The following is a 21,655-nucleotide window of genomic DNA, read 5'->3' on the forward strand; positions in this document are numbered from 1 at the left end:
GAGTTTGCAAACCAACACCAAGAAGGGAAAGTGCTTGGAGACTTTAGAGGAACTGGAAGGTCAGAGGTGCGGGAGCATCACTCCTGGATGTGCACTTCATTTCCCTTTCCCTGAAAGCTTAGTTGTGATTTAAGTATCATTTGGCTGGATCCCCTCCCCTAAGAGTTCCTTCAAACAATTTCCATAGGTTACATCCAGTGGATGGCATAATTGCTGAGCTCCATCATAGCTGAGATTTTTTCTTTTTTGTGTGCATTAGTCTGGGTTCTCCAGAGAAACAGAATTAATAGGTGATGATTCATATACACTTTGCCAACAAAGGTCTGTATAGTTCAAGCTGTGGTTTTTCCAGTAGTCACATATGGATATGAAAGTTGGACCATAAAGAAGACTATGTGCCAAAGAATTGATGCTTTTGAACTTTGGTACTGGAGAAGACTCTTGAGAATCTCTTGGACAACGAGATCAAGCCACTCAATCCTAAAGGAAATCAATCAACCCTGTTAATCCAAAAAGGATTAACACAAAGAAAACTGTACTGAGGCACATAAACAGCTGAAAACTGAAGGTAATGAGAAAATCTTGGAAGCATGAAGACAAAAATGACTTGTCTTCAGAAATGAAGCAGAAAAATATACAAGACCCAGAATTCAGTAGCAAAGAAAAGAATCCATAAAGAACAAAGGCATTTCAGTAAAAGAAACAATGAAAATTTGTCATTAGCAGACATGTACTCCAAGAAATTAAGTTCTTCAAGCTGAAAGGAATTGATAATGGAAATTTAGATCATTGGGAAGGAATGAAGATCATGTGAAAAGGTAAATATATGAGTAAATAAAAAAGTTTTTTGGTCTTAATTTGTTTAAAATACAAGACTGTTTAAATTTCCAAGTGGAGTGCTGATGTGACTTTTTGGATTACTACTTCTTAACTGCAAAAAAAGAGGAAAAAGTACTGATGCAATGGAGAGAGCTGGTGGTCAATACATGAATCAGGAGATTAAAGATAGCTTCACTTATGTGCCCCCTGTTATTTGACAAAATAGTACACAATATTGTCTATGAAGTTATCTTGTCAAAAATGTTTAATCTGATACCTAATCAAGCCTCTGGAGAAGGCAATGGCACCTCACTCCAGTACTCTTGCCTGGAAAATCCCATGGATGGAGGAGCCTAGTAGGCTGCAGTCCATGGGGTCTTGAAGAGTCAGACACGACTGAGCGACTTCACTTTCACTTTTCACTTGCATGCATTGGAGAAGGAAATGGCAACCCACTCCAGTGTTCTTGCCTGGAGAATCCCAGGGACGGCGGAGTCTGGTGGGCTGCCGTCTATGGGGTTGCACAGAGTCGGACATGACTGAAGGGACTTAGCAGCAATCAAGCCTCTACACACAGTGTTCACAGTAAATGCGAAGGTTAGAGAAACAAGTTAAGCCTATCTGAAGAAAAATTAGCACAAATCTAGAATGGGCAACATTATATGGGTTATTTCTCCTGAGCCTTCAAAGAGTTTGACCCACAAAATAGGTGGATGATAAGTTCTTGACCAAAACAGACTCAATTGCCAGAATCGTAAAATATAGGACCTTAGTTTGTTTTGAGCTTTTAGAAAAAGCAAACACTTTTGAAAGACATTTCTTAAATAATTGGAGAAATCTGTAAATGGACTGATTATAGAACATTATCGGTCTAGTATTAATGTCTTTTAGGCGACAATGGCCTAATAGTCATGTAGAAGATAATCTTTAAATCTAGGAGTTGTATTTTTGAGTTTTATGTTGATTTTTTTTTAGAGGTGAGGTGATACCTGAAACATTTACTCAAAAAGCACAGCACTATGATATACTATAGTATACAACATATATATATGTATATATGTTCAATATGTTATAAATATGATAGCTGTGAATATATATACATTCTTAGATGGAGAGAGAGTGGCAATACACTGAATCTAGGTGGAAGGCAAACAAACCTTCATTATACCATTGTACCGTTCATGTAAATGTGAAATTTTTCAAATACCTGAGGAAAACTTTGCCAAGTCAACACCTCTCTTTTGGCTACCCAACTGAAGTCTCTTAATTTCCATGAATTGTAGAGAATGTGAATTGTCTGTCACCGATATTACAGAAATTACTGTAAGAAAATTTCTTCAAGCCATTTTGTAATTTTTCAACAGCTACACACTCAGCATTCAACAAATGCATAGGGTTTCTTCCCATTATTCATCTTTAGGGGGATGAGCTCTGAATAAAAAAATTTCCTGTTTAATACAGCCTATGGGATTTTGTGCAAAATTAATGCTTTGACATGAAACATGAAATATGGATGATTTTTAAAATGCTCATAGGGTCTTCCTTCCATGTGAATTTATAACAATACTAGTAATTATCATTAAAGAATGATTATTAATAGTAAGCAAATACTCTGAGCCAGACACCCTTCCAAGCATTTATATTTATGTTAAATAATAATCTTTAGCATAACATAGTTAAAGGCTTTCTGACTTTCATTACATTAAGAGTTTCTCGCCAATGTGAAATCTTTGATGTTGAATAAGTTGAGAGCAACGAGTAAAGACCTTCCCGCATTCCTTACATTTATGTGGCTTCACACCAGTATGAATTCTCTGATGCTGAATAAGTCGCTCGCTACGATTAAAGGCCTTACCACATTCCTTACATTCATAAGGTTTTTCACCAGTATGAATTCTCTTATGTTGAGAAAGACCTGATATAGAACGGAAGGCCTTTTTACATTCTTTACATATATATGGTTTCAAGCCAGTATGGACTGTCTGATGATAAATTAGTTGAGAATTAAGTCTAAAGGTTTTTCCACATTCCTTACATTCATAAGGTTTCTCCCCAGCATGAATTGACTTGTGTGTTTTAAGGTCTCCGACACGACTGAAGGCTTTCCCACATTGTTTACATTCATATGGTTTCAAGTCACTGTGAATGATCTGATGTTGAATAAGGTAAGAATGGAGCTTAAAAGTCTTCCCACATTCTTTACATTTATGGGGCTTCTCACCAGTATGAATTCTCTGATGTTGTGTAAGTTGAGAGCCTCTACAGAAGGCCTTCCCACATTCCTTACAATAATAGTGTTTCTCACTACTATGAATCTTTTTATGTTTAAGAAGGCTTGAGGCTCTACTAAAGGCCTTTCCACATTCCTTACATTCATGAGGCTTTTCACCAGTATGACTTCTCTGATGTTCAGTAAGTAGATAGCTGCGAACAAAGGCCTTTCCACACTGTTTACATTTATATGGTTTCTCACCAGAATGAATTTTCTTGTGTTGATAGAGACTTGAACGATGACCAAAGGCCTTTCCACATTCCTTACAGATATAAGGTTTCACACCATGATGAATTTTCTGATGGAGACACATATGTCGGTACAACCTAAAAGTTTCCCCACATTCCTTACATTCGTAGGGTTTCAAACCAACATGAATGTTCTGATGTTCAGTAAGGTGAGAAGGACGTCTAAAGGCCTTTCCACATTGCTTACATTTGTAGGGTTTCACACCAGTATGAATTATCTGATGTTGAATAAGCTGTGAATAAAATCTAAAGGCTTTCTCACATCCATTACATTCATAGGGCTTCAAATCAGTGTGACTTTTTTTATGTCTAATAAAATGCTGGAGAACTAGGAAGGCCTTTCCACATTCTCTGCATTCATAGGGTCTCACACCACTATGGTCTTTCAGACTTTCAGTAAGATGTGAATATTTCCTAAAGCCCTTCCTACATCCCTTACATTCATATGACTTCTCTTTAGTGTGAATTCTCTGATGCAGAGGAAGAGATATATGTTTTTGGAACATCATTTGACTAAAATGTCCCACTTGAGATGCCTGTTGTCCTTCAAATTCATTTCTGTTCTGTGAATCATTTCTAAAAATAAACCCCATAAGGTTGAAGGTTTTACTTTTGATTGTCTCCCAATGGTATGAATTTACTTCAAAACTTCTTTTTTCTGAAGATAATTTGTTGTTCTCAGTTGTGAAATCAAAGTCTGAAAGAAAACAAGAAAATGAATAAATGCTATTTTTCCGGTACAGGGGAAATATAGTAAGAATAATGATAAAACTGACAAGTAAATCCATTAGAAGTAAAAGGCCATAAAATTCTAAATTACTGTGATAAAGTTTTTTAAAGGTGTGACGGACTCAGAAAATTGTGAAAGTTCACATGAGAATGTAATGTTTGTGAGTAGGCAAAGAGAAAAATCAATAGTTCTCGATTAGTGGATCAGAATTATCACAGGAATTTCTTACATATACTACTCTCCCCCCTTTTTATTTTATTCTTTCTTTATTATAAAGAATAGCTTTATTGCTTTGCCAGGCAAAAGGAGCTGCAGTGGGCTAAAACCCTCAAGACTATGTACCAACCTGGAGGAGGCAGTGAGAAGTTTTATAGTAATGGTTCAAAGAAGGCATGATCAGCTCATGGATATACTACCCTTTAGATATCCACTGAGACTGAGTGAATCAAAATCTATGAGTAGGTCTTGATCAATTACATTTTAATATTTTCTATCAGATGGTTTTTCCAGTAGTCATGTATGGATATGAACTGGACTATAAAGAAGGCTGAACTCCAAATAATTGATGCTTTCAAATTGTGGTGCTGGAGAAGACTCTTTTGAGAGTCCCTTGGACTGCAAGGAGACCAAACCAGTCAATCCTAAAGGAAATTAACCCTGACTATTCATTGGAAGGACTGATTCTGAAACTAAAGCTCCAATACTTGGGCCACCTGATGTGAAGAGCTGACTCATTTGAAAAGACCCTGATGCTGGGAAAGGTTGAGGGCAGGAGAAGAGGGCAGCAGAGGATGAGATGGTTACATTCAATGGACATGAGCAAACTCCAAGAGATAGTGGAGGACAGAGGAGCCTGATGTGTTGCAATCCATGGGGTCACAAAGAGTCAGACATGACTTAATGACTAAACAACAACACAACCAGATGGATCTCTATGTAATTTTTCCAAAGGTCTGTCTTTATCTTAGGATGAAACCCAAGCATATAACCACAAATAAGAAGACTCTGTCTTATTTCTACAAATTAATTTCAAGCCCTTGACATCTTTGTTCCCCTATATCTGACCACATTGCTTCTTTTCAGCTACTAGAACATATTGTGATGTTTCCCATTGCCTGTGGCTTCACATGAATGCTCTACCTTTCAGGAATCCTCTTAGGTGGCTTGTATAAATGACTACCTCCAGGTGTGGCAGGTTAGAAATCACTTCCTCAGAAAGGCTGGCCCTGCTAAATGTAAGTATATTCATATCCTTTATTCTATATCCCAACACCTAATTCTGTCTTCATGATGCTTTTCTTTAGTACATATTGTCTCATTTATTTTACTTATTTTCATACTCTAAAGCTCACATATGCATTCAAAATTTCTTCTACTACTGAAAAACAAGTTGTATCATACGGTATTACATAATTAACCGAAGAATAAAATACTGAATTAAAAGTAACGGATGAAAATCACAGTAAGGATTAAAGTCAAGGTCACTGGAGAAGGCAGCTGAGTAAAATAATGACCTAGTTTATGAAAATTATGTGGCAATCACCAACTATCTCTCTCTCTTAATCTCTCACATTTTATTGCCTCAGTGGGTGCATGCATGCTAAGTTGCTTCATCTGTAGCCTGCCAGACTCCTCTGTCCATGGGATTCTCCAGACAAGAATATAGAGTGGGTTGCCATGCCTTCCTCCAGGGGCTCTTCCTGACCTAGGGGTCGAACTCATGTCTTATGTCTCCTGCATTTGCAAGCAAGTTCAGTCTCATCAAGGACTTCCCTGGTGGCTCAGACAGTAAAGCATCTGTCTACAATCCGGGAGACCTGGGTTCAATCCCTGGGTTGGGAAGATCTCCTGGAGAAGGAAATGGCAATCCACTCCAGTACTATTGCCTGGAAAATCTCATGGACAGAGGAGCCTGGTAGGCTACAGTCCATGGGGTCGCAAAGAGTCAGACACGACTGAGCGACTTCGCTTTCCTTTAGCTTTCTTTGCCACTAGCGCCACCTGGGCAGCCCTTTATTGACTCAGAACTGTGAGATAAGTTCTCAAAAGATCTAACCTAAGTATAATTAGAATCCCAGAAGAGAGGAGAGAATGATCTAGTTTTTTCTAAAAACTGAACAAAGACACTTCTGAATAGAACCTATCAAATCACTGAAAACCAACATTTCCACTGCTATAAATTTTTAAAAAATACTCAAAAAGTTAATGAGCTTGATTCACCCTACCAATGTAAAAAATTACAAAGTCTCATTTGTAGTAAAGAGAAAACAAGACTCTTTGTTACCTGTTCTCTGTACAGATGAATCAGCAATTAAAATAGAATATTTATAGATATTCTGAACATATACATAATATGAAATTTGCCTTCTTTGCCGGTATTTATGCAGAAAAATCCCAGGATTCAATCCTTTGGTCCTTTAGAAAAGGAAGCAACTACAGGATGGATCAGAAGGAGGTAGGACAGTAAATGAAGGATAGGGGAGATGTAGGTGCTGAATGGAGGAGCCCATTTCCATCTAACAAAGCCCAAAATAGTCCTTTGAGAATATGGAGCAGAAATTTTGTGAGTGTCTTGGCACAGAGCATAAAATATACAGTTAAAAAAGTAGATATTCCAGACAGCAGATTCTACATTATTCCAGGCAGATGTCCTTACCCAGTGATACCAAGTTAGTATAAGTCTCCAACATCACATCTTTGTACAAATTCTTCTGATCTGAATCTAGGCATTCCCACTCCTCCTGAGAGAAGTCTATGGACACATCACTGAATGTAAGAGGCACCTGAAATGACAGATCCATGTATTATTTGTAAAAGCGGGAAAAAAATTCAAGATGAAATATTGAGTTGCAGCAGGGGGCGATATATCATAAAAACAAGTAAGCTGAAGTTAAAGATCATGACATGGTTAGATGAGAAGAAATAAATTAGTGTATCTGAAGTACAGTGCCTCAGTTCAGTTGTTCAGTCATGTCTGACTCTTTGTGACACCATGGACTGCAGCACGCCAGGCTTCCCTATCCATCACCAACTCCCAGAGCTTGCTCAAACTCATGTCAATCGAGTTGGTGATGCCATCCAACCATCTTATCCTCTGTTGTCCCCTTCTCCCCCTGCCTTAAATCTTTCCCAGCATCAAGGTCTTTTCCACTGAGTCAGTTCTTTGCATCAGATGGCCAAAGTATTGGAGCTTCAGCTTCAGCATCAATCCTCCCAATGAATATTCAGGACTGATTTCCTTTGGGATTGACTGGTTGGATGTCCTTGCAGTCCAAGGGACTCTCAAGAGTCTTCTCCAACACCACAGTTCAAAAATGTTCAGCTTTCTTTATGGTCCAACTCTCACATCCATACATGACTACTGGAAAAACCACAGCCTTGACTAGATGGACCTTTGTCGACAAAGTAATGTCTGCTTTTTAATATGCTATCTAGGTTGGTCATAACTTTCCTTCCAAAGAGTAAGTGTCTTTTAATTTCATGGCTGCAGTCACCATATGCAATGATTTTGGAGCCCAAGAAAATAAAAGTCTCTCACTATTTCCATTGTTTTCTCATCTATTTGCCATGAAGTGATGGGACCAGATGCCATGGTCTTAGTTTTTCTTTTTTTTTTTAATTAATTATTTTAATTTGAGGCTAATTACTTTACAATATTGTGGTGGTTTTTGCCATAAATTGCAGCCATGGCTGTACCTGTGTCCCCCATCCTGAACCACCCACCCACCTCCCTCCCCATCCCATTCCTCAGGGTTGTCCCAGTGCACTGGCTTTGAGTGCCCTGTTTCATGCATCGAACTTGGACTGGTGATGATCTTAGTTTTTTGAATGTTGAGTTTTAAGCCAGCTTTTTCACTCTCCTCTTTCACTTTCATCAAGAGGCTCGTGAGTTCCTCTTTGTTTTCTGCCATAAGGGTGGTGTCATCTGCATATCTGAGGTTATTGATAGTTCTCCCAGCAGTCTTGATTCTAGCTTGTGCTTCATCCAGCCTGGCATTTCGCATGATGTACTCTGCATAGAAGTTAAATAAGCAGGGTAAAAAATATACAACCTTGACGCACTCCTTCCCCAATTTCGATCCAGTCTGTTGTTCCATGTCTGATTCTAACTGTTGCTTCTTGACCTGTATACAGATTTCTCAAGAGGCAGGTCAAGTGGTCTGGTATTCCCAGCTCTTTCAGAATTTTCCACAGTTTATTGTGACCCACACAGTCAAAGGCTTTGGCCTAGTCAATAAAGCAGAAATAGATGTTTTTCCAGAACTTTCTTGCTTTTTCGATGATCCAACGGATGTTGGCAATTTGATCTTCTGTTCCTCTTTCTTTTCTAAATCCAGCTTGAACATCTGCAAGTCTCAGTTCATGTACTGTTGAAACTTCACTTGGAGAATTTTGAGCATTACTTTACTAGCATGTGAGATGAGTGCAATTGTGCTGTAGTTTGAGCATTCTTTGGCCTTGCCTTTCTTTGGGATTGGAATGAAAACTGACATTTTCCAGTTCTGTAGCCACTGCTGAGTTTTACAAAACCATCAATCTTGATTTCACTTTTAAATAGAGATCAATAACTAAATTTAAACAACTTGCCAGATATAATACTATTTACAGCTAGTAAGATAACATAATTTATACTATAGCCCAAATTATTATTCTGAAACTTGGGGATTCTTTTTTTTAATGTTTTATTTTTTATTTTTTGGCTGTGCCATTAAGCATATGGGATCTTAGTTCCCCGACCAGGGATGGAAGCCCTGCCCCCTGCAGTGAAGCACAGAGTCTTAACCACTGGACCAGCAGGGAAGAATCAATGTGGGGATTCTTGACTAAAGAAGAATCCAAACAATTTTATCTAATTGGAGAAAGGCATCCATTATTGTCAAGATACAAGTACATTATATGTCAGATTATATCATAAGTATTTCCCTTACTCTGACAAATTTACATTTTCATAAACATCAGGTTTTTCATAGACATCAGGTTTAATCTTTCTTAAAGTGTTAGGTTATTAATAATAACAACATATATACTATTATAGTATTTTGGCTGGACAAAAATCCTAACCTCTTCCCCAAAGTTTAGTATTATCCAGCAGATGTGGTTCCCAATGATCTTCCTTTTTACAATCTCTTATTGAACTTCTGGTTCTTGAGTTAAGAATACACAAATATAGAATGATCCAGAATAATACTGAATCACTCAAGACCAGGAATTTCTCTTCCACCACATAATGGACCTCAGAACCCTATTCATTTCTCAGTGATTCCTTAGCCAGAACCCCACCTCTCTCTCTTTCTCGGAAGGGACCAACTCCATTTCAACCCAAACCTAAAAGCTTTTCAAAGCTGAGGTCTCATCCCACACTGAAACTGAGACCATTGATAACCAAATTCACCCTTTGTTGTTGTTCAGTCCCTAAGTCATATCTGACTCTGACCCCCATGTACTACAGCATGTCAGGCTTCCCTGTCCTTCACTATCTCCTGGAGTTGTGTTCAAACTCATGTCTATTAAGTCAGTGATGCCATCCAACCATCTCATCCTCTGTCGGCCCCTTTTCCTACTGCCCTCAACCTCTCCTCTTATCTACCTGGAAAACAGTGGAGAAAGTTCTCTCTCTTCTGGTCAAAGAGGACCACCATTTTTATATATAATTAAACTACAAACCCAACAAGGGAAGCTCAAATATTTCCTTCAAGGTACTCTACCCCTTCACTGCTCCAACACTGCCCCTAAGAGAAGAATGAACATACAAGATACATGAATTATTTGATGAAAAACTGAAAAACCAGTTCAAAAGAAGGGAGCAAACAGAGAGGACAAAATCATACTCTGTAAAGGGAAAAAGTGAAAATTGGCTCAGAGATACAGCTTCCCTAAGAAGATTTTGGGCTAAAGAATGAAAATATTACTTGAATTAAAAACTATAATATTTCAGGAAGGAAACAGAGTCATCCACTTACCGGGGCCATGATTTTAGAACTGCCAATCATTCTCAGAAGCTGAGTCCAGAGAAGCCAGAGCTGAGGAAGGAAAAAGAAGCTTTGAGACCCAGCGTAGCTCAGAACTGCAAAAATTAAGTTATGAGAGCCTTTCTTTTTTCTTCTTTATTCCTGTTTCCCATCGTCCTTGCCACTCTTCCCCTTCCGGAACACATAAACACATGTCAGGGGATATAAGTAGCAGTCCAGACAATTCTGGCTTCCCTGATAGCTCGGCTGGTAAAGAATTTGCCTGCAGTGCAGGAGACAGGTTCAGTCCTGGGTTGGGAAGATCTCCTGGGGAAGGAAATGGCAACCCACTCAGTAGTCTTGCCTGGGAAATCCCAGGGGCAGAGGAGCCTGGCAGTCTACAGTCCATGGGATCACAAAGAGTCTAACATAACTGAGTGACTAACTCATACACACACACACACCCCAGACAAATCCAAGCACCCTTTCTTATGCCTAGGAAACAAGCCACATAAGCATGGATACACAGCAGGGGCTCTCTGAAGCCAGTTCCAGACACACCCCTCTGGCCTATTTCTAATTCTGATCATACCATATGTACCCAGCCTGGGTTGTCCAGTCACAATGAGTAGATCCTCCCCAGTCAAGCTCTACCTGCCAGGGTTGAGACCAGGCCATACAACAAAAACTTCAATAAGCTCATGGCCTCCCAGTGGATCTGGACTCTGCTAGACAAAAGGCAGAAAACAGTAGAGACCAATCTGAAAATCTTAACTACTGTAAAACTGCCTGCCCATGTGAAGCCTGAACTTGACTCTCAAGGTCCCCTGGGGTGACAAACCTGGGTTTTTCCCATCAGGATTCACTTTGCTTTCTGACATGAATTATTTCCTGTGCTCCCCCACATCCCTTGTTCCCAACCCACCCAGCACCCACAAGACAGAGGTAAATTTATGCTCACTATAGCTGTATAGCAACACATAGATTTTTGTAACCTTCTATGTGATAGCTTCTCTATACACATTAACTTTTAATCCTAAAATGTAATTATTAACTCAGTTCAGCAGATGGGGAAATAGAAGCTCAAAGAAGTAAAGCTATTCCCCCATATAATTAACAGTAAGTAGAAGTGATGTGTTTTGAAACACATTTCTATAATTATAAACTCAACTTTTTTTTAACTGTTGTCTCTGACACCCAGTTTTTTTTGTTGTTGTTGTTGTTCCATTGTATGAAATCTGAGCACAGGTAATTAAGATATCACCTGCCAAAAGACCTACTAAAGATGTTTTAAACCAATAAAGAGTACCATTTCACAGGTATTCTACTGTCAGATTTTAAAAGTTACATGCACCATGTACATGAACATTAATACATGCATCATGTATTAATAAGGCTGTAGGAAAATAAGAACCTTATGCTCATGCTGTCCTGTAGACCTATGAAAACGTACTGCAATTGAGACTTGTACAAAAAATATGCATAAGAATAATTTAATGATGGAAAGCCATTTCAGAGACTTCATCAAAAAAAATAACAGTAAAACGTGCCTAGAAATGTATAAAGGAATATGATGATAGACACTAGTTAAAATGAAAAAAAAAAAAACTGGAGAAAAGTCTAAAAGTACTTAGATGGATAATTAATTAAATAAAGTGTATTCATTCATATAATGGAAATGAAGTAAAGGGGATTTCCTGGTGGTCCAGCAGTTAAAAGTCCACCTTCCAATGCAGGGAACACAGGTTCAATCCCTGGTAAGGAAACTATGACCCCACAGGCTGCAGGGCAACTAACCCCTTGCACCACAACTAGAGAGACTTGTGCCACTATGAAGATCCAGCACAGCCAAAATTAAAAAATAAAATGAAGTAGATATTTAAAATGATTGGGCAGATCACTGGTTCTCAATTGGGGGTGATCCTGCTCCTCAGGGCACATGTGGCAATGTCTGGAGACATACTATGTTGTCAAAATGTGCGGAGGGAGGCTACTATCTAGTGGGTAGAGACCAGGGATGCTACTAACCACCCTACAATGCACAGGAAAGCCCCCCACAATAAAGAATTTTCTAGTCAAAAATATAAACAGTGCTAAGGCTGAGAAACCCTGACATAGGCTTATTAAAGAAAGATAACATAATTCAGAATGTCAAGAATATGTTATTCACAATGTCAGTATACGATAAAACTTAATGAAAATGCAAAGAAACAGGAAAATGTTACTGATAATCAAGAAAGAAAAGTCTCAATAGAAATAAACCCAAAGATAATCCAGTCAGTGGAGCTAACAGACAAGGATTTGAAGATATTATGATTAACATGCTAAAGAAAAGAGAGGAAAAGATGATAAAAATGGAATGCAAAATGGGGTATATCAATAGAGGTTCAGTTCAGTTCAGTTCAGTCGCAATAGAGGTTAAGGCTCTTAAAAAAAGAATCACATGGATATTTTATAGTTATAAAAATATATTCAGTTCAGTTCAGTTCAGTCGCTCAGTCATGTCTGACTCTTTGCAACCTCATGAATCACAGCATGCCAGGCCTCCCTGTCCATCACCAACTTCTGGAGTTCACTCAAACTCATGTCCATCGAGTTGGTGATGCCATCCAGCCATCTCATCCTCTGTTGTCCCCTTCTCCTCCTGCCCCCAGTCCTTCCCAGCATCAGGGTCTTTTCCAATGAGTCAACTCTTCACATGAGGTGGCCAAAATACTGGAGTTTCAGGTTCAGCATCAGTCCTTCCAATGAACACCCAGGACTGATCTTCTTCAGGATGGACTAGTTGGATCTCCTTGCAGTTCAAGGGACTCTCAAGAGTCTTCTCCAACACCACAGTTCAAAAGCATCAGTTCTTCAGTGCTCATCTTTCTTCAAGTCCAATTCTCACATCCATACATGACCACTGGAAAAACCATAGCCTTGACTAGATGGAATTTGTTGGCAAAGTAATGTCTCTGCTTTTCAATATGTTATCTAGGTTGGTCATAACTTTCCTTCCAAGGAGTAAGCATCTTTTAATTTCATGGCTGCAGTCACCATCTGCAGTGATTTTAGAGCCCCCCAAAATAAAGTCTGACACAGTTTCCACTGTTTCCCCATCTATTTCCCATGAAGTGATGGGACCAGATGCCATGATCTTCGTTTTCTGAATGTGGAGCTTTAAGCCAACCTTTTCACTCTCCTCTTTCACTTTCATCAAGAGGCTTTTTAGTTCCTCTTCACTTTCTGCCATAAGGGTGGTGTCATCTGCATATCTGAGGTTATTGATATTTCTCCCAACAATCTTGGTTCCAGCTTGTGCTTCTTCCAGCCCAGCGTTTCTCATGATGTACTCTGCATATAAGTTAAATAAGCAGGGTGACAATATACAGCCTTGACATACTCCTTTTCCTATTTGGAACCAGTCTGTTCATGTCCAGTTCTAACTGTTGCTTCCTGACTTGCATACAGATTTCTCAAGAGGCAGGTCAGGTGGTCTGGTATTCCCATCTCTTTCAGAATTTTTCACAGTTTATTGTGATCCACACAGTCAAAGGCGTTGGCATAGTCAATAAAGCAGAAATAGATGTTTTTCTGGAACTCTCTTGCCTTTTCCATGATCCAGCGGATGTTGGCAATTTGATCTCGGTTCCTCTGCCTTTTCTAAAACCAGTTTGAACATCTGGAAGTTCACGGTTCATGTATTGCTGAAGCCTGGCTTGCAGAATTTTGAGCATTACTTTACTAGCATGTGAGATGAGTGCAATTGTACAGTAGTTTGAGCATTCTTTGGCATTGCCTTTCATTGGGATTGGAATGAAAGCTCACCTTTTCTAGTCCTGTTGGAAAACTGCTGAGTTTTCCAAATTTGCTGGCATATTGAGTGCAGCACTTTCACAACATCATCTTTCAGGATTTGAAAGAGCTCAACTGGAATTCCATCACCTCCACTAGCTTTGTTCATAGTGATGTTTTCTAAGGCCCACTTGACTTCACATTACATGATGTCTGGCTCTAGGTGAGTGATCACACCATCGTGATTATCTGGGTTGTGAAGATCTTTTTTGTACAGTTCTGTGTATTCTTGCCACCTCTTCTCAATATTTTCTGCTTCTTTAGGTCCATACCATTTCTGTCCTTTATCAAGCCCATCTTTGCATGAAATGTTCCCTTAGTATCTCTAATTTTCTTGAAGAGATCTCTAGTCTTTCCCATTCTGTTGCTTTCCTCTATTTATTTGCATTGATCACTGAGGAAGGCTTTCTTATCTCTCCTTGCTATTCTTTGGAACTCTGCATTCAGATGCTTATATCTTTCCTTTTCTCCTTTGCTTTTTACTTCTCTTCTTTTCACAGCTATTTGTAATGCCTCCTCAGACAGCCATTTTGCTTTTTTGCATTTCTTTTCCATGGGGATGGTCTTGATCCCTGTCTCCTGTACAATGTCACAAACTTCTGTCCATAGTTCATCAGGCACTCTGTCTATTAGATCTAGTCCCTTAAATCTATTTCTCATTTCCAGTCTATAATCATAACGGATTTGATTTAGGTCATACCTGAATGGTCTAGTGGTTTTCCCCACTTTCTTCAGTTTAAGTCTGAATTTGGCAATAAGGAGTTCATGATCTGAGCCACAGTCAGCTCCCAGTCTTGTTTTTGCTGACTCCATGTTTGGCTGCAGAGAATATAATCAATCTGATTTTGGTATTGACCATCTGGTGATGTCCATGTGTAGAGTCTTCTCTTGTGTTGTTGGAAGAGGGTGTTTGCTATGACCAGTGCGTTCTCTTGGCAAAACTCTATTAGCCTTTGCCCTGCTTCATTCCGTATTCCAAGGCCAAATTTGCCTGTTATTCCAGGTGTTTCTTGACTTCCTACTTTTGCATTCCAGTCCCCTATAATGAAAAGGACATCTTTTTTTGGGTGTTAGTTCTAAAAGGTCTTGTAGGTCTTCATAGAGCCGTTCAACTTCAGCTTCTTCAGTGTTACTGGTTGGGGCATAGACTTGGATTACCGTGATATTGAATGGTTTGCCTTGGAAATGAACAGAGATCATTCTGTCATTTTTGAGACTGCATCCAAGTACTGCATTTCGGACTCTTTTGTTGACCATGATGGCTACTCAATTTCTTCTAAAATATATTACTGAAAATTAAAATTGTACAGGATGATTTAATAGCAGAAAGCTGTTTTAATTAACATAAAGTTAAATTAACAATAATCTTATACTGAGAGAAGAAAAGAACAGAGCTGAACATAAGAGAAATATAAGAAACTGCCAAAATGTAGAAATGAACACCTAAAACAAAATAGAACAGAAAATTTATTTGAAGAAATAATGGACAAAAACAGTGCAACTGTCATGAAATATCTTGATATATAAATGAAAAAGCTCAGCAAACCTAACCAGTTGAAATAATGGAATCCATACCTAGGCACATCTTGGCCAAACTGTTGAGAAACAAAGCTGAAAAACATATATTAAAAGTATGTAGTTTTTAAAAAAGACATCTGTTATAAATAAACAAGAAAAATATTCCATATCTCAACAGAATCTTTAGCAGCCTGAAAAATGGGATCATGTCTTTAAAAAGTGCTGAAAGGAAAAACCCTGAGAACTCTGAATCTTATACCCAGAGAAGATATCTTTCAGAAAGGAAGGTGAAATAATGATTTTTTTTTTTTTTAACAAAGTGAAGTCACTCAGTCGTGTCCAACTCTTTGTGACTCCATGGACTGTAGCCTACCAGGTTCCTCCAGCCAAGGGATTTTCCAGGAAAGAATACTAGAGTGGGTTGCCATTTCCTTCTCCAGGAGATCGTCCTGACCCAGGGATTGAACCCAGGTCTCCTGCATTGTAGGCAGATGCTTTACTGTCTAAGCCACCAGGGAAGTCAGCTGAGAGAATTTTGTATCAACAGATCCATAATAGAAGAAATACTAAAGAACAGAAATCAGGCAAAAAGAAAATAATCCTAGATGGAAGCATGAATGAGCAAAAAAGCTAGGAAATATTTCAAGCTAAATGATTATGGAAGTATGGCATAACAAAGTTTATGAGATGGAATCACACCAATGCTTACAAAGACATTTTTAGGACTTCCCTGGTGGCCCACTGGATAAGAATCTGCTTACCAAAGCAGGAGACACGGATTTGATCCCTGGTCTGGGAAGGTTCCACATGCCACTGGGCAACTGAGCCCGTGCGCCACAACTACTGAACCTGTGCTCTAGACCCGCAAGCTGCAACCACTGAGCCCATGTGTCTAGAGCCTGTGATCTGCAACAAGGGAAGCCACTGCAATGAGAAGCCCTGACTTGTTGCAACTAGAGAAAGCCCACTCAAAACAATGAAGACCCAGGGCAGCCAAAAGAATTAAGTAAATTATAAAAATCAAAAGAATAAAAGACCAAAAGACATTTTTAGCTTTAAATGTGTATTTTTGTTTTTGTTTTGTATTCACAAACGCTGCAGATAAATACCATTCATTATCTCATCACCATTGATAACTGCTAGGTGTACTGAAGCCATAGCAAATCAATTGGTAGTCAAATTATTATGAAAATACTTTGTCAAATTACTGCAATGCCAAGTAAATCCATAATTTATTTTCTCCCATAGATATCATGAGCATTTATAATGACTGCCCACTTATGTTTTCCCTTTCTTTTTACCTTTTGATCCCCTTCACCTAAAGATAAATGTATGTTTTATAAAGTAGAATGGTTAAAAAACAATGATCTATCTCTGGAAGCTAGAAAAGGAAAAACAAATTAAGTCTACAGAAAGTAAAACACACTAAAGGAAACAAATGGCATTAAAAAAACCCAGACATATAACAGAGAAAAATCAATAAAGCCAAAACCTATTTCATTGAAAAGATAAGATTAATAAACCTCTTGGTATACTGTCAAGAAAAACATTGCCCATATCAGGAATATAAAAGGAGATATCACTACATATATTATAGACATTATTTTGATAACAGATACATTGATAACATAATTTTATGAACTCTATGACAATAAACTTGAAAATGTAGATGCAATTTAAAAATTTCTTGAAAACACAATTTATCAAAACTGATATAAAAAATGGAAAGTCTGAATATAGTTAGATTTACTAAAGAAATTAAATCTGTATTAAAGACCTTCCCATGAAATGTCAGGCCCAGAGGTTTCAGTGGCAAATTCTCCAAACACTTAAGGAATTAAAAATGCCAACCAAACTATCTTTTCTAGAAAACAAACCCTCAAAATGGACCATGTCATGAGGTCCATAATTATGATATCAAAACCTGACAAGGACATTATAGGAAAGGAAAACTACAGTATATCTCTCTCATGAACGTAGACGCAAGAATATTAAATACAATATTAGCAAGAAGAGACCAGTGATATGCATGAGTAAGAGTTTATTCTAGAAATGCAAAGTCACTTAATTTTCAAAAAGCCATCAATGTAATCTTCCAACTTTAAATAAGACAGCGTTTTCCTGGTGGATCAGTGGTAAAGAACCCATCCACCTGCCAATACAGGAGGCACAGGTTCCATCCCTGACACAGGAAGATCCCACATGCTGCGAAGCAGGTAAGCCAGCATGCCACAACTCTTGAGCTTGAACTCTAGAGCCTGGAAGCCACAAGTACTGAGCCCCAGTGCCCTAGAGCCCTGTGAAAGTAAAAGTCTCTCAGTCATGTCCAACTCTTTACGACCCCATGAACTTCTCCAGGCCAGAATACTGAAGTGGGTAGCCTTTCCCTTCTCCAGGGGATTGTCCCAACCCAGGGATTGAACCCAGGTCTCTTGCATTGTGGGCAGATTCTTTATCAGCTGAGCCACAAGGGAATCCAAGAATACTGAGGTCGATAGCCTATCCCTTCTCCAAGTTTGACCTAGGAGTCTCCTGACCCAGGAATTGAAACGACCCAGGAATCGAACCAGGGACTCCTGCATTGCAGGCAGATTCTTTACCAACTGAGCTATCAGGGAACTCCGTGCTCCACAACAAGAGAAGCCACCACAATGAGAAGCCCGTGCACCACAACAAAGAGTAGCCCCCACTTGTAGCAACTAGAGAAAAGCCTGTGCAGCCCTGTGAAGACCTAGCATCGCCAAAAATAAAAACACATAAAATTATTTAAAAAATAACAAAGGAGAAAAACTATTCAATTACTTCATTAAATGCAGAAAAACTATTTTATAATATTCAACATCAGTTCATGATAAAAATCCTTCAAACTAGGAATGGAAGTGAACTTCTTTAATTTGATAAAAGGGGGTTGGCAGAATAAAACTGGGAGGTGAAATATGGACCACTGCCCTGAGCTCAGGAACAAGGCAAGGGTGTCCACTTTTACCACTTCCATTTAACTTTCTACTAGAAGACCTCTCTAATACCATATGAGGAAAAAGTGAAATGAAACGTATGAAGATTGGAAGGAAAGAGGTAAAGCCATCTTTATTTGCAGACAACATCATTTTGTACATAGAAAAATTTTTTTTCAATTCTATAAACTATTAGAATTAATACATGAATTTATTAGCAAGTTTGTTGAGTAAAAGGTCACAGTATAAAACAATTATATTAAAACAAAGCTATTAAAAATGAAATTTTAAAAATCCCAACGGTATAAAAAATATGAAAAATATGAAACACTTTGAAATGAACCTAACAAAAGAAGTGTTTTCAACTTATAGACTGAAAGCAAAACATTAAGGAAAGAAAGAAGAATTAAATAAATGGAAACTTATTTTACGTTTATGAGCTGGAAGAATCAATTTTAAGATGACCAATTTGCTCTAAATTGATCTATTGATTCAATGTATCCCTAAACAATATCAGGAGCTTTTTTTTAGAACATTAATAAAACTCATTCTAAATTTATATGGAAATGGCTCTGAAGGTAAAGAATCCGCCTACAATGCAGGAAACCTGGTTTGATTGCTGGGTTGGAAAGATCCCCTGGAGGAGGACATGGCAACCCACTCCAGTATTCTTGCCTGGAGAATCCCCATGGACAGAGGAGCCTGGCGGGCTACAGTCCATGGGGTCGCAAAGAGTTGGACATGACTGAGCAACTAAGCACAGCACACAGCTAAGAATCCAGAACAGTCAGGGCAAGTTTGAAGAACAAAGTTGTCGAGTGTACATTACCAGTCATCAAGACATATGTGTTGTGTAATTACTGTAATTTAAACAGTGGGACTGACACAGGATTGACTAACAGACCAACAGAATAGAGTCCAGAAAGAGACTTGCACATATACAGCCACTTTTTTTTTTTTTAACAATAAAAGTCTAACTGTAAATTGGAACAGAAAGGATAGTCTTTTCAACAAATGGTACCAAAGCAAGTGGATAGCTGTATGGAAAAAATGGTTTTAACCCTGATCCTACCATACACACATATAAATTCAAGATGGATCATATGCCTAAATGTGAAAACTAAAGCTATAAAGTTTCTGGAAGAAGAAACAGGAAAATATCTCCATGATCATGGGATAGCCAAAATTTTCCTCTTTTTTTTTGGGGGGGGTGTTCATTTTTATTTCCACTTATTTTAGACTTAGAGAAAATTTGCAAGAGTAGTATAGAGGGTTTCCTGTATATGCCTCAACTTACGGTTGACATCTTAGGATGATTATCAAAACCACGAAATTAACAATGGTACAGTAGATACTATCAATGGCATATCTTATTCAAATATCACTAGTTTCCCTCCATTAATGTCCTTTTTCTTTTCCAGGATCCTATACATGATCCCACATTGCATTTGGCTATTATTTCCTCCCACCCCATAATATTTATTTTTTTGGCTACACTGGGTCTTAGTTGCGGCATGTGGGATCTTTAGTTGTGGCATGCTAACACTTACTTGTGGCATGTGGGATCTAGTTCCCTGACTCGGAATCGAACCTGGGCCTCCTGTATTAGGAACAGAGTCTTAGCAAGTGGACCACCAGGTAAGTCCCAGACTGTTATTCCTCCTCAGTTTCTTCCAGTCTTCACAGTCTTTCCTGTGGTAATGGTTTTCAATTGCTGCCATAACAAATTAACCATAAATATATCTTAACACAACACACATTTATCGCGGTGTTTTGTGGACTTGGAGTCTGGACACAGTTTCACTGGGTGCTTTCCTCAGGCTGGTCTCAGAAGTTACAAACAGGTGTCAGCTGGGCTGTGTTCTCATTCAGAGGCTCAACTGGGGAAGAATTCAATTTCAAGTTCATTCAGATTGTTGGCAGAATTCATATCCTTGTGGCTAGATGACTGATGGCCCCAAATTTTTTATGGCTGTCAGCTGGAGGACACCCTCAGGTCCTAGAAACTGCCTGCAGTTTCTTGCAACAGGAACTTCTCCAACATTGCCACTTACTTCATCAAGCCCACAAGGCGAGTCTCTAGCTCCAGTCTGCTACAATGGAGTCTTATATGATAAAATGGAACCACAGTAGTGACATCCCATCACTTTTTCCACAAAAACTAACATGATCACAGGACTGACGTTAGGCCACAGGTTAAATAATTTAGAGACAGAAGGGCTTGGGGACCCTGACAAGGATGCTTAATCTACATGGCCCTATGACTTACAGATATGTTACTATCAGACAGTATATTTCATCCCCAGGGAAAGAAGGATCACATGCCTTTAAAATTAAAGTGTATTTTACCAATGAGGAAACACAAACTCACCTTAACTTAAACTTTTTAGTTGTTTAACAAAAATTCTTTCCTCTCTCAGGATCCTACTTTTTAGAGACATGCAGCACTAGGAAAAGAGAAAGTGAACATGAGACATCAGCATTTTCTTGGAGAGCACATTCATTTACAAAACACGGCCCCCTCTCATCCAGTCCACCATAAACAACCAGATAGGAGTAGGAAGGAGGCTGGAACAGCGTTGACCTCTCCCAGTGTGAGAGAGGCTGGGGTCACTGATGTCTAGGGTGGAGTCTGTGGAATTGACAGCAGGCTTCTGGGGCCAGAGTTTCGGAAATGCTGTGGCTGTGAAACACAGCTGGCCCCTCGAAACTTTCAAAGGGGACCCTCCCAGGAGGAAACCCACTCCTAGGACGTCATTAGATCTTCCCAAAAGCCTGTTTGGGGCCGTATTCAGCGTCAGAAAATCTGATCTCGTGATCCAATCTGTGTCTTCTTGCCGGGATCCTCCATTCTTCCATTCTAAAGCTGACACTCTGGTTTCCCTCCTTTATCTGCCACAGACCCCAACGGGAGACAGAGACAAGAGACAAGGGTTCCAGTAACAATCCACACAGCCACACAACTGTCGCTCATCCAAAAGCCACGCATCATTTAAATAAGCACCATCACCCAGTTAAATAATGACACACAAACGTACACTTCATGGAGACACGTTTACACATACGAGTTTCTCAATAGGTACATAAATCTGTGCTGCTCACGCAGACACGAGCCTTACACTCGAGGACTGACACGTCTTGTCCGCGCCCGGAGCGTCCTCGCCTTGAGCGCCTGTCACCAGAGGGGGTTCCAGTCCGGCTACCGAAATAGACCATGGAAGCCTGTGCCGTTTTTATTTTTGGATGGGATCTCCTTAACACGTAAGGACTACAGCTCCTCCACCACCGGAAGTGCACCCAGGGCCCGAGGCTGATGCGAGCCCGGTGGC

At 39.1% G+C, this 21,655-nt stretch overlaps 2 protein-coding genes across 3 annotated transcripts in view; one reads left to right on the forward strand and one right to left on the reverse strand.

Annotated features, from left to right (window-relative positions):
- The window catches only part of LOC138419547 (zinc finger protein 45-like), a 65,155-nt gene that overhangs the window by 20,340 nt on the left and 23,160 nt on the right, over positions 1 to 21,655 (forward strand).
- On the reverse strand, positions 2,158 to 21,638 carry LOC138418971 (zinc finger protein 404-like). Of its 2 annotated transcripts, XM_069551032.1 has the most exons (6): positions 21,446 to 21,638; positions 20,698 to 20,773; positions 20,085 to 20,206; positions 10,030 to 10,089; positions 6,726 to 6,852; positions 2,158 to 4,036 (listed from the first exon to the last, which is right to left on the reverse strand). In XM_069551032.1, the coding sequence occupies exons 4-6, from the start codon at positions 10,057 to 10,059 to the stop codon at positions 2,517 to 2,519; spliced, it is 1,677 nt and encodes a 558-aa protein (XP_069407133.1). In that variant the 5' UTR covers positions 10,060 to 10,089; positions 20,085 to 20,206; positions 20,698 to 20,773; positions 21,446 to 21,638; the 3' UTR covers positions 2,158 to 2,516. The 2 variants fall into 2 exon arrangements, with proteins under 2 accessions (XP_069407133.1, XP_069407132.1); XM_069551031.1 differs by lacking the exon at positions 20,085 to 20,206 and having other exon boundaries at positions 21,446 to 21,632.

Source organism: Ovis canadensis, chromosome 14 (assembly GCF_042477335.2).
Source record: "Ovis canadensis isolate MfBH-ARS-UI-01 breed Bighorn chromosome 14, ARS-UI_OviCan_v2, whole genome shotgun sequence".
NCBI lineage: Eukaryota > Metazoa > Chordata > Mammalia > Artiodactyla > Bovidae > Ovis > Ovis canadensis.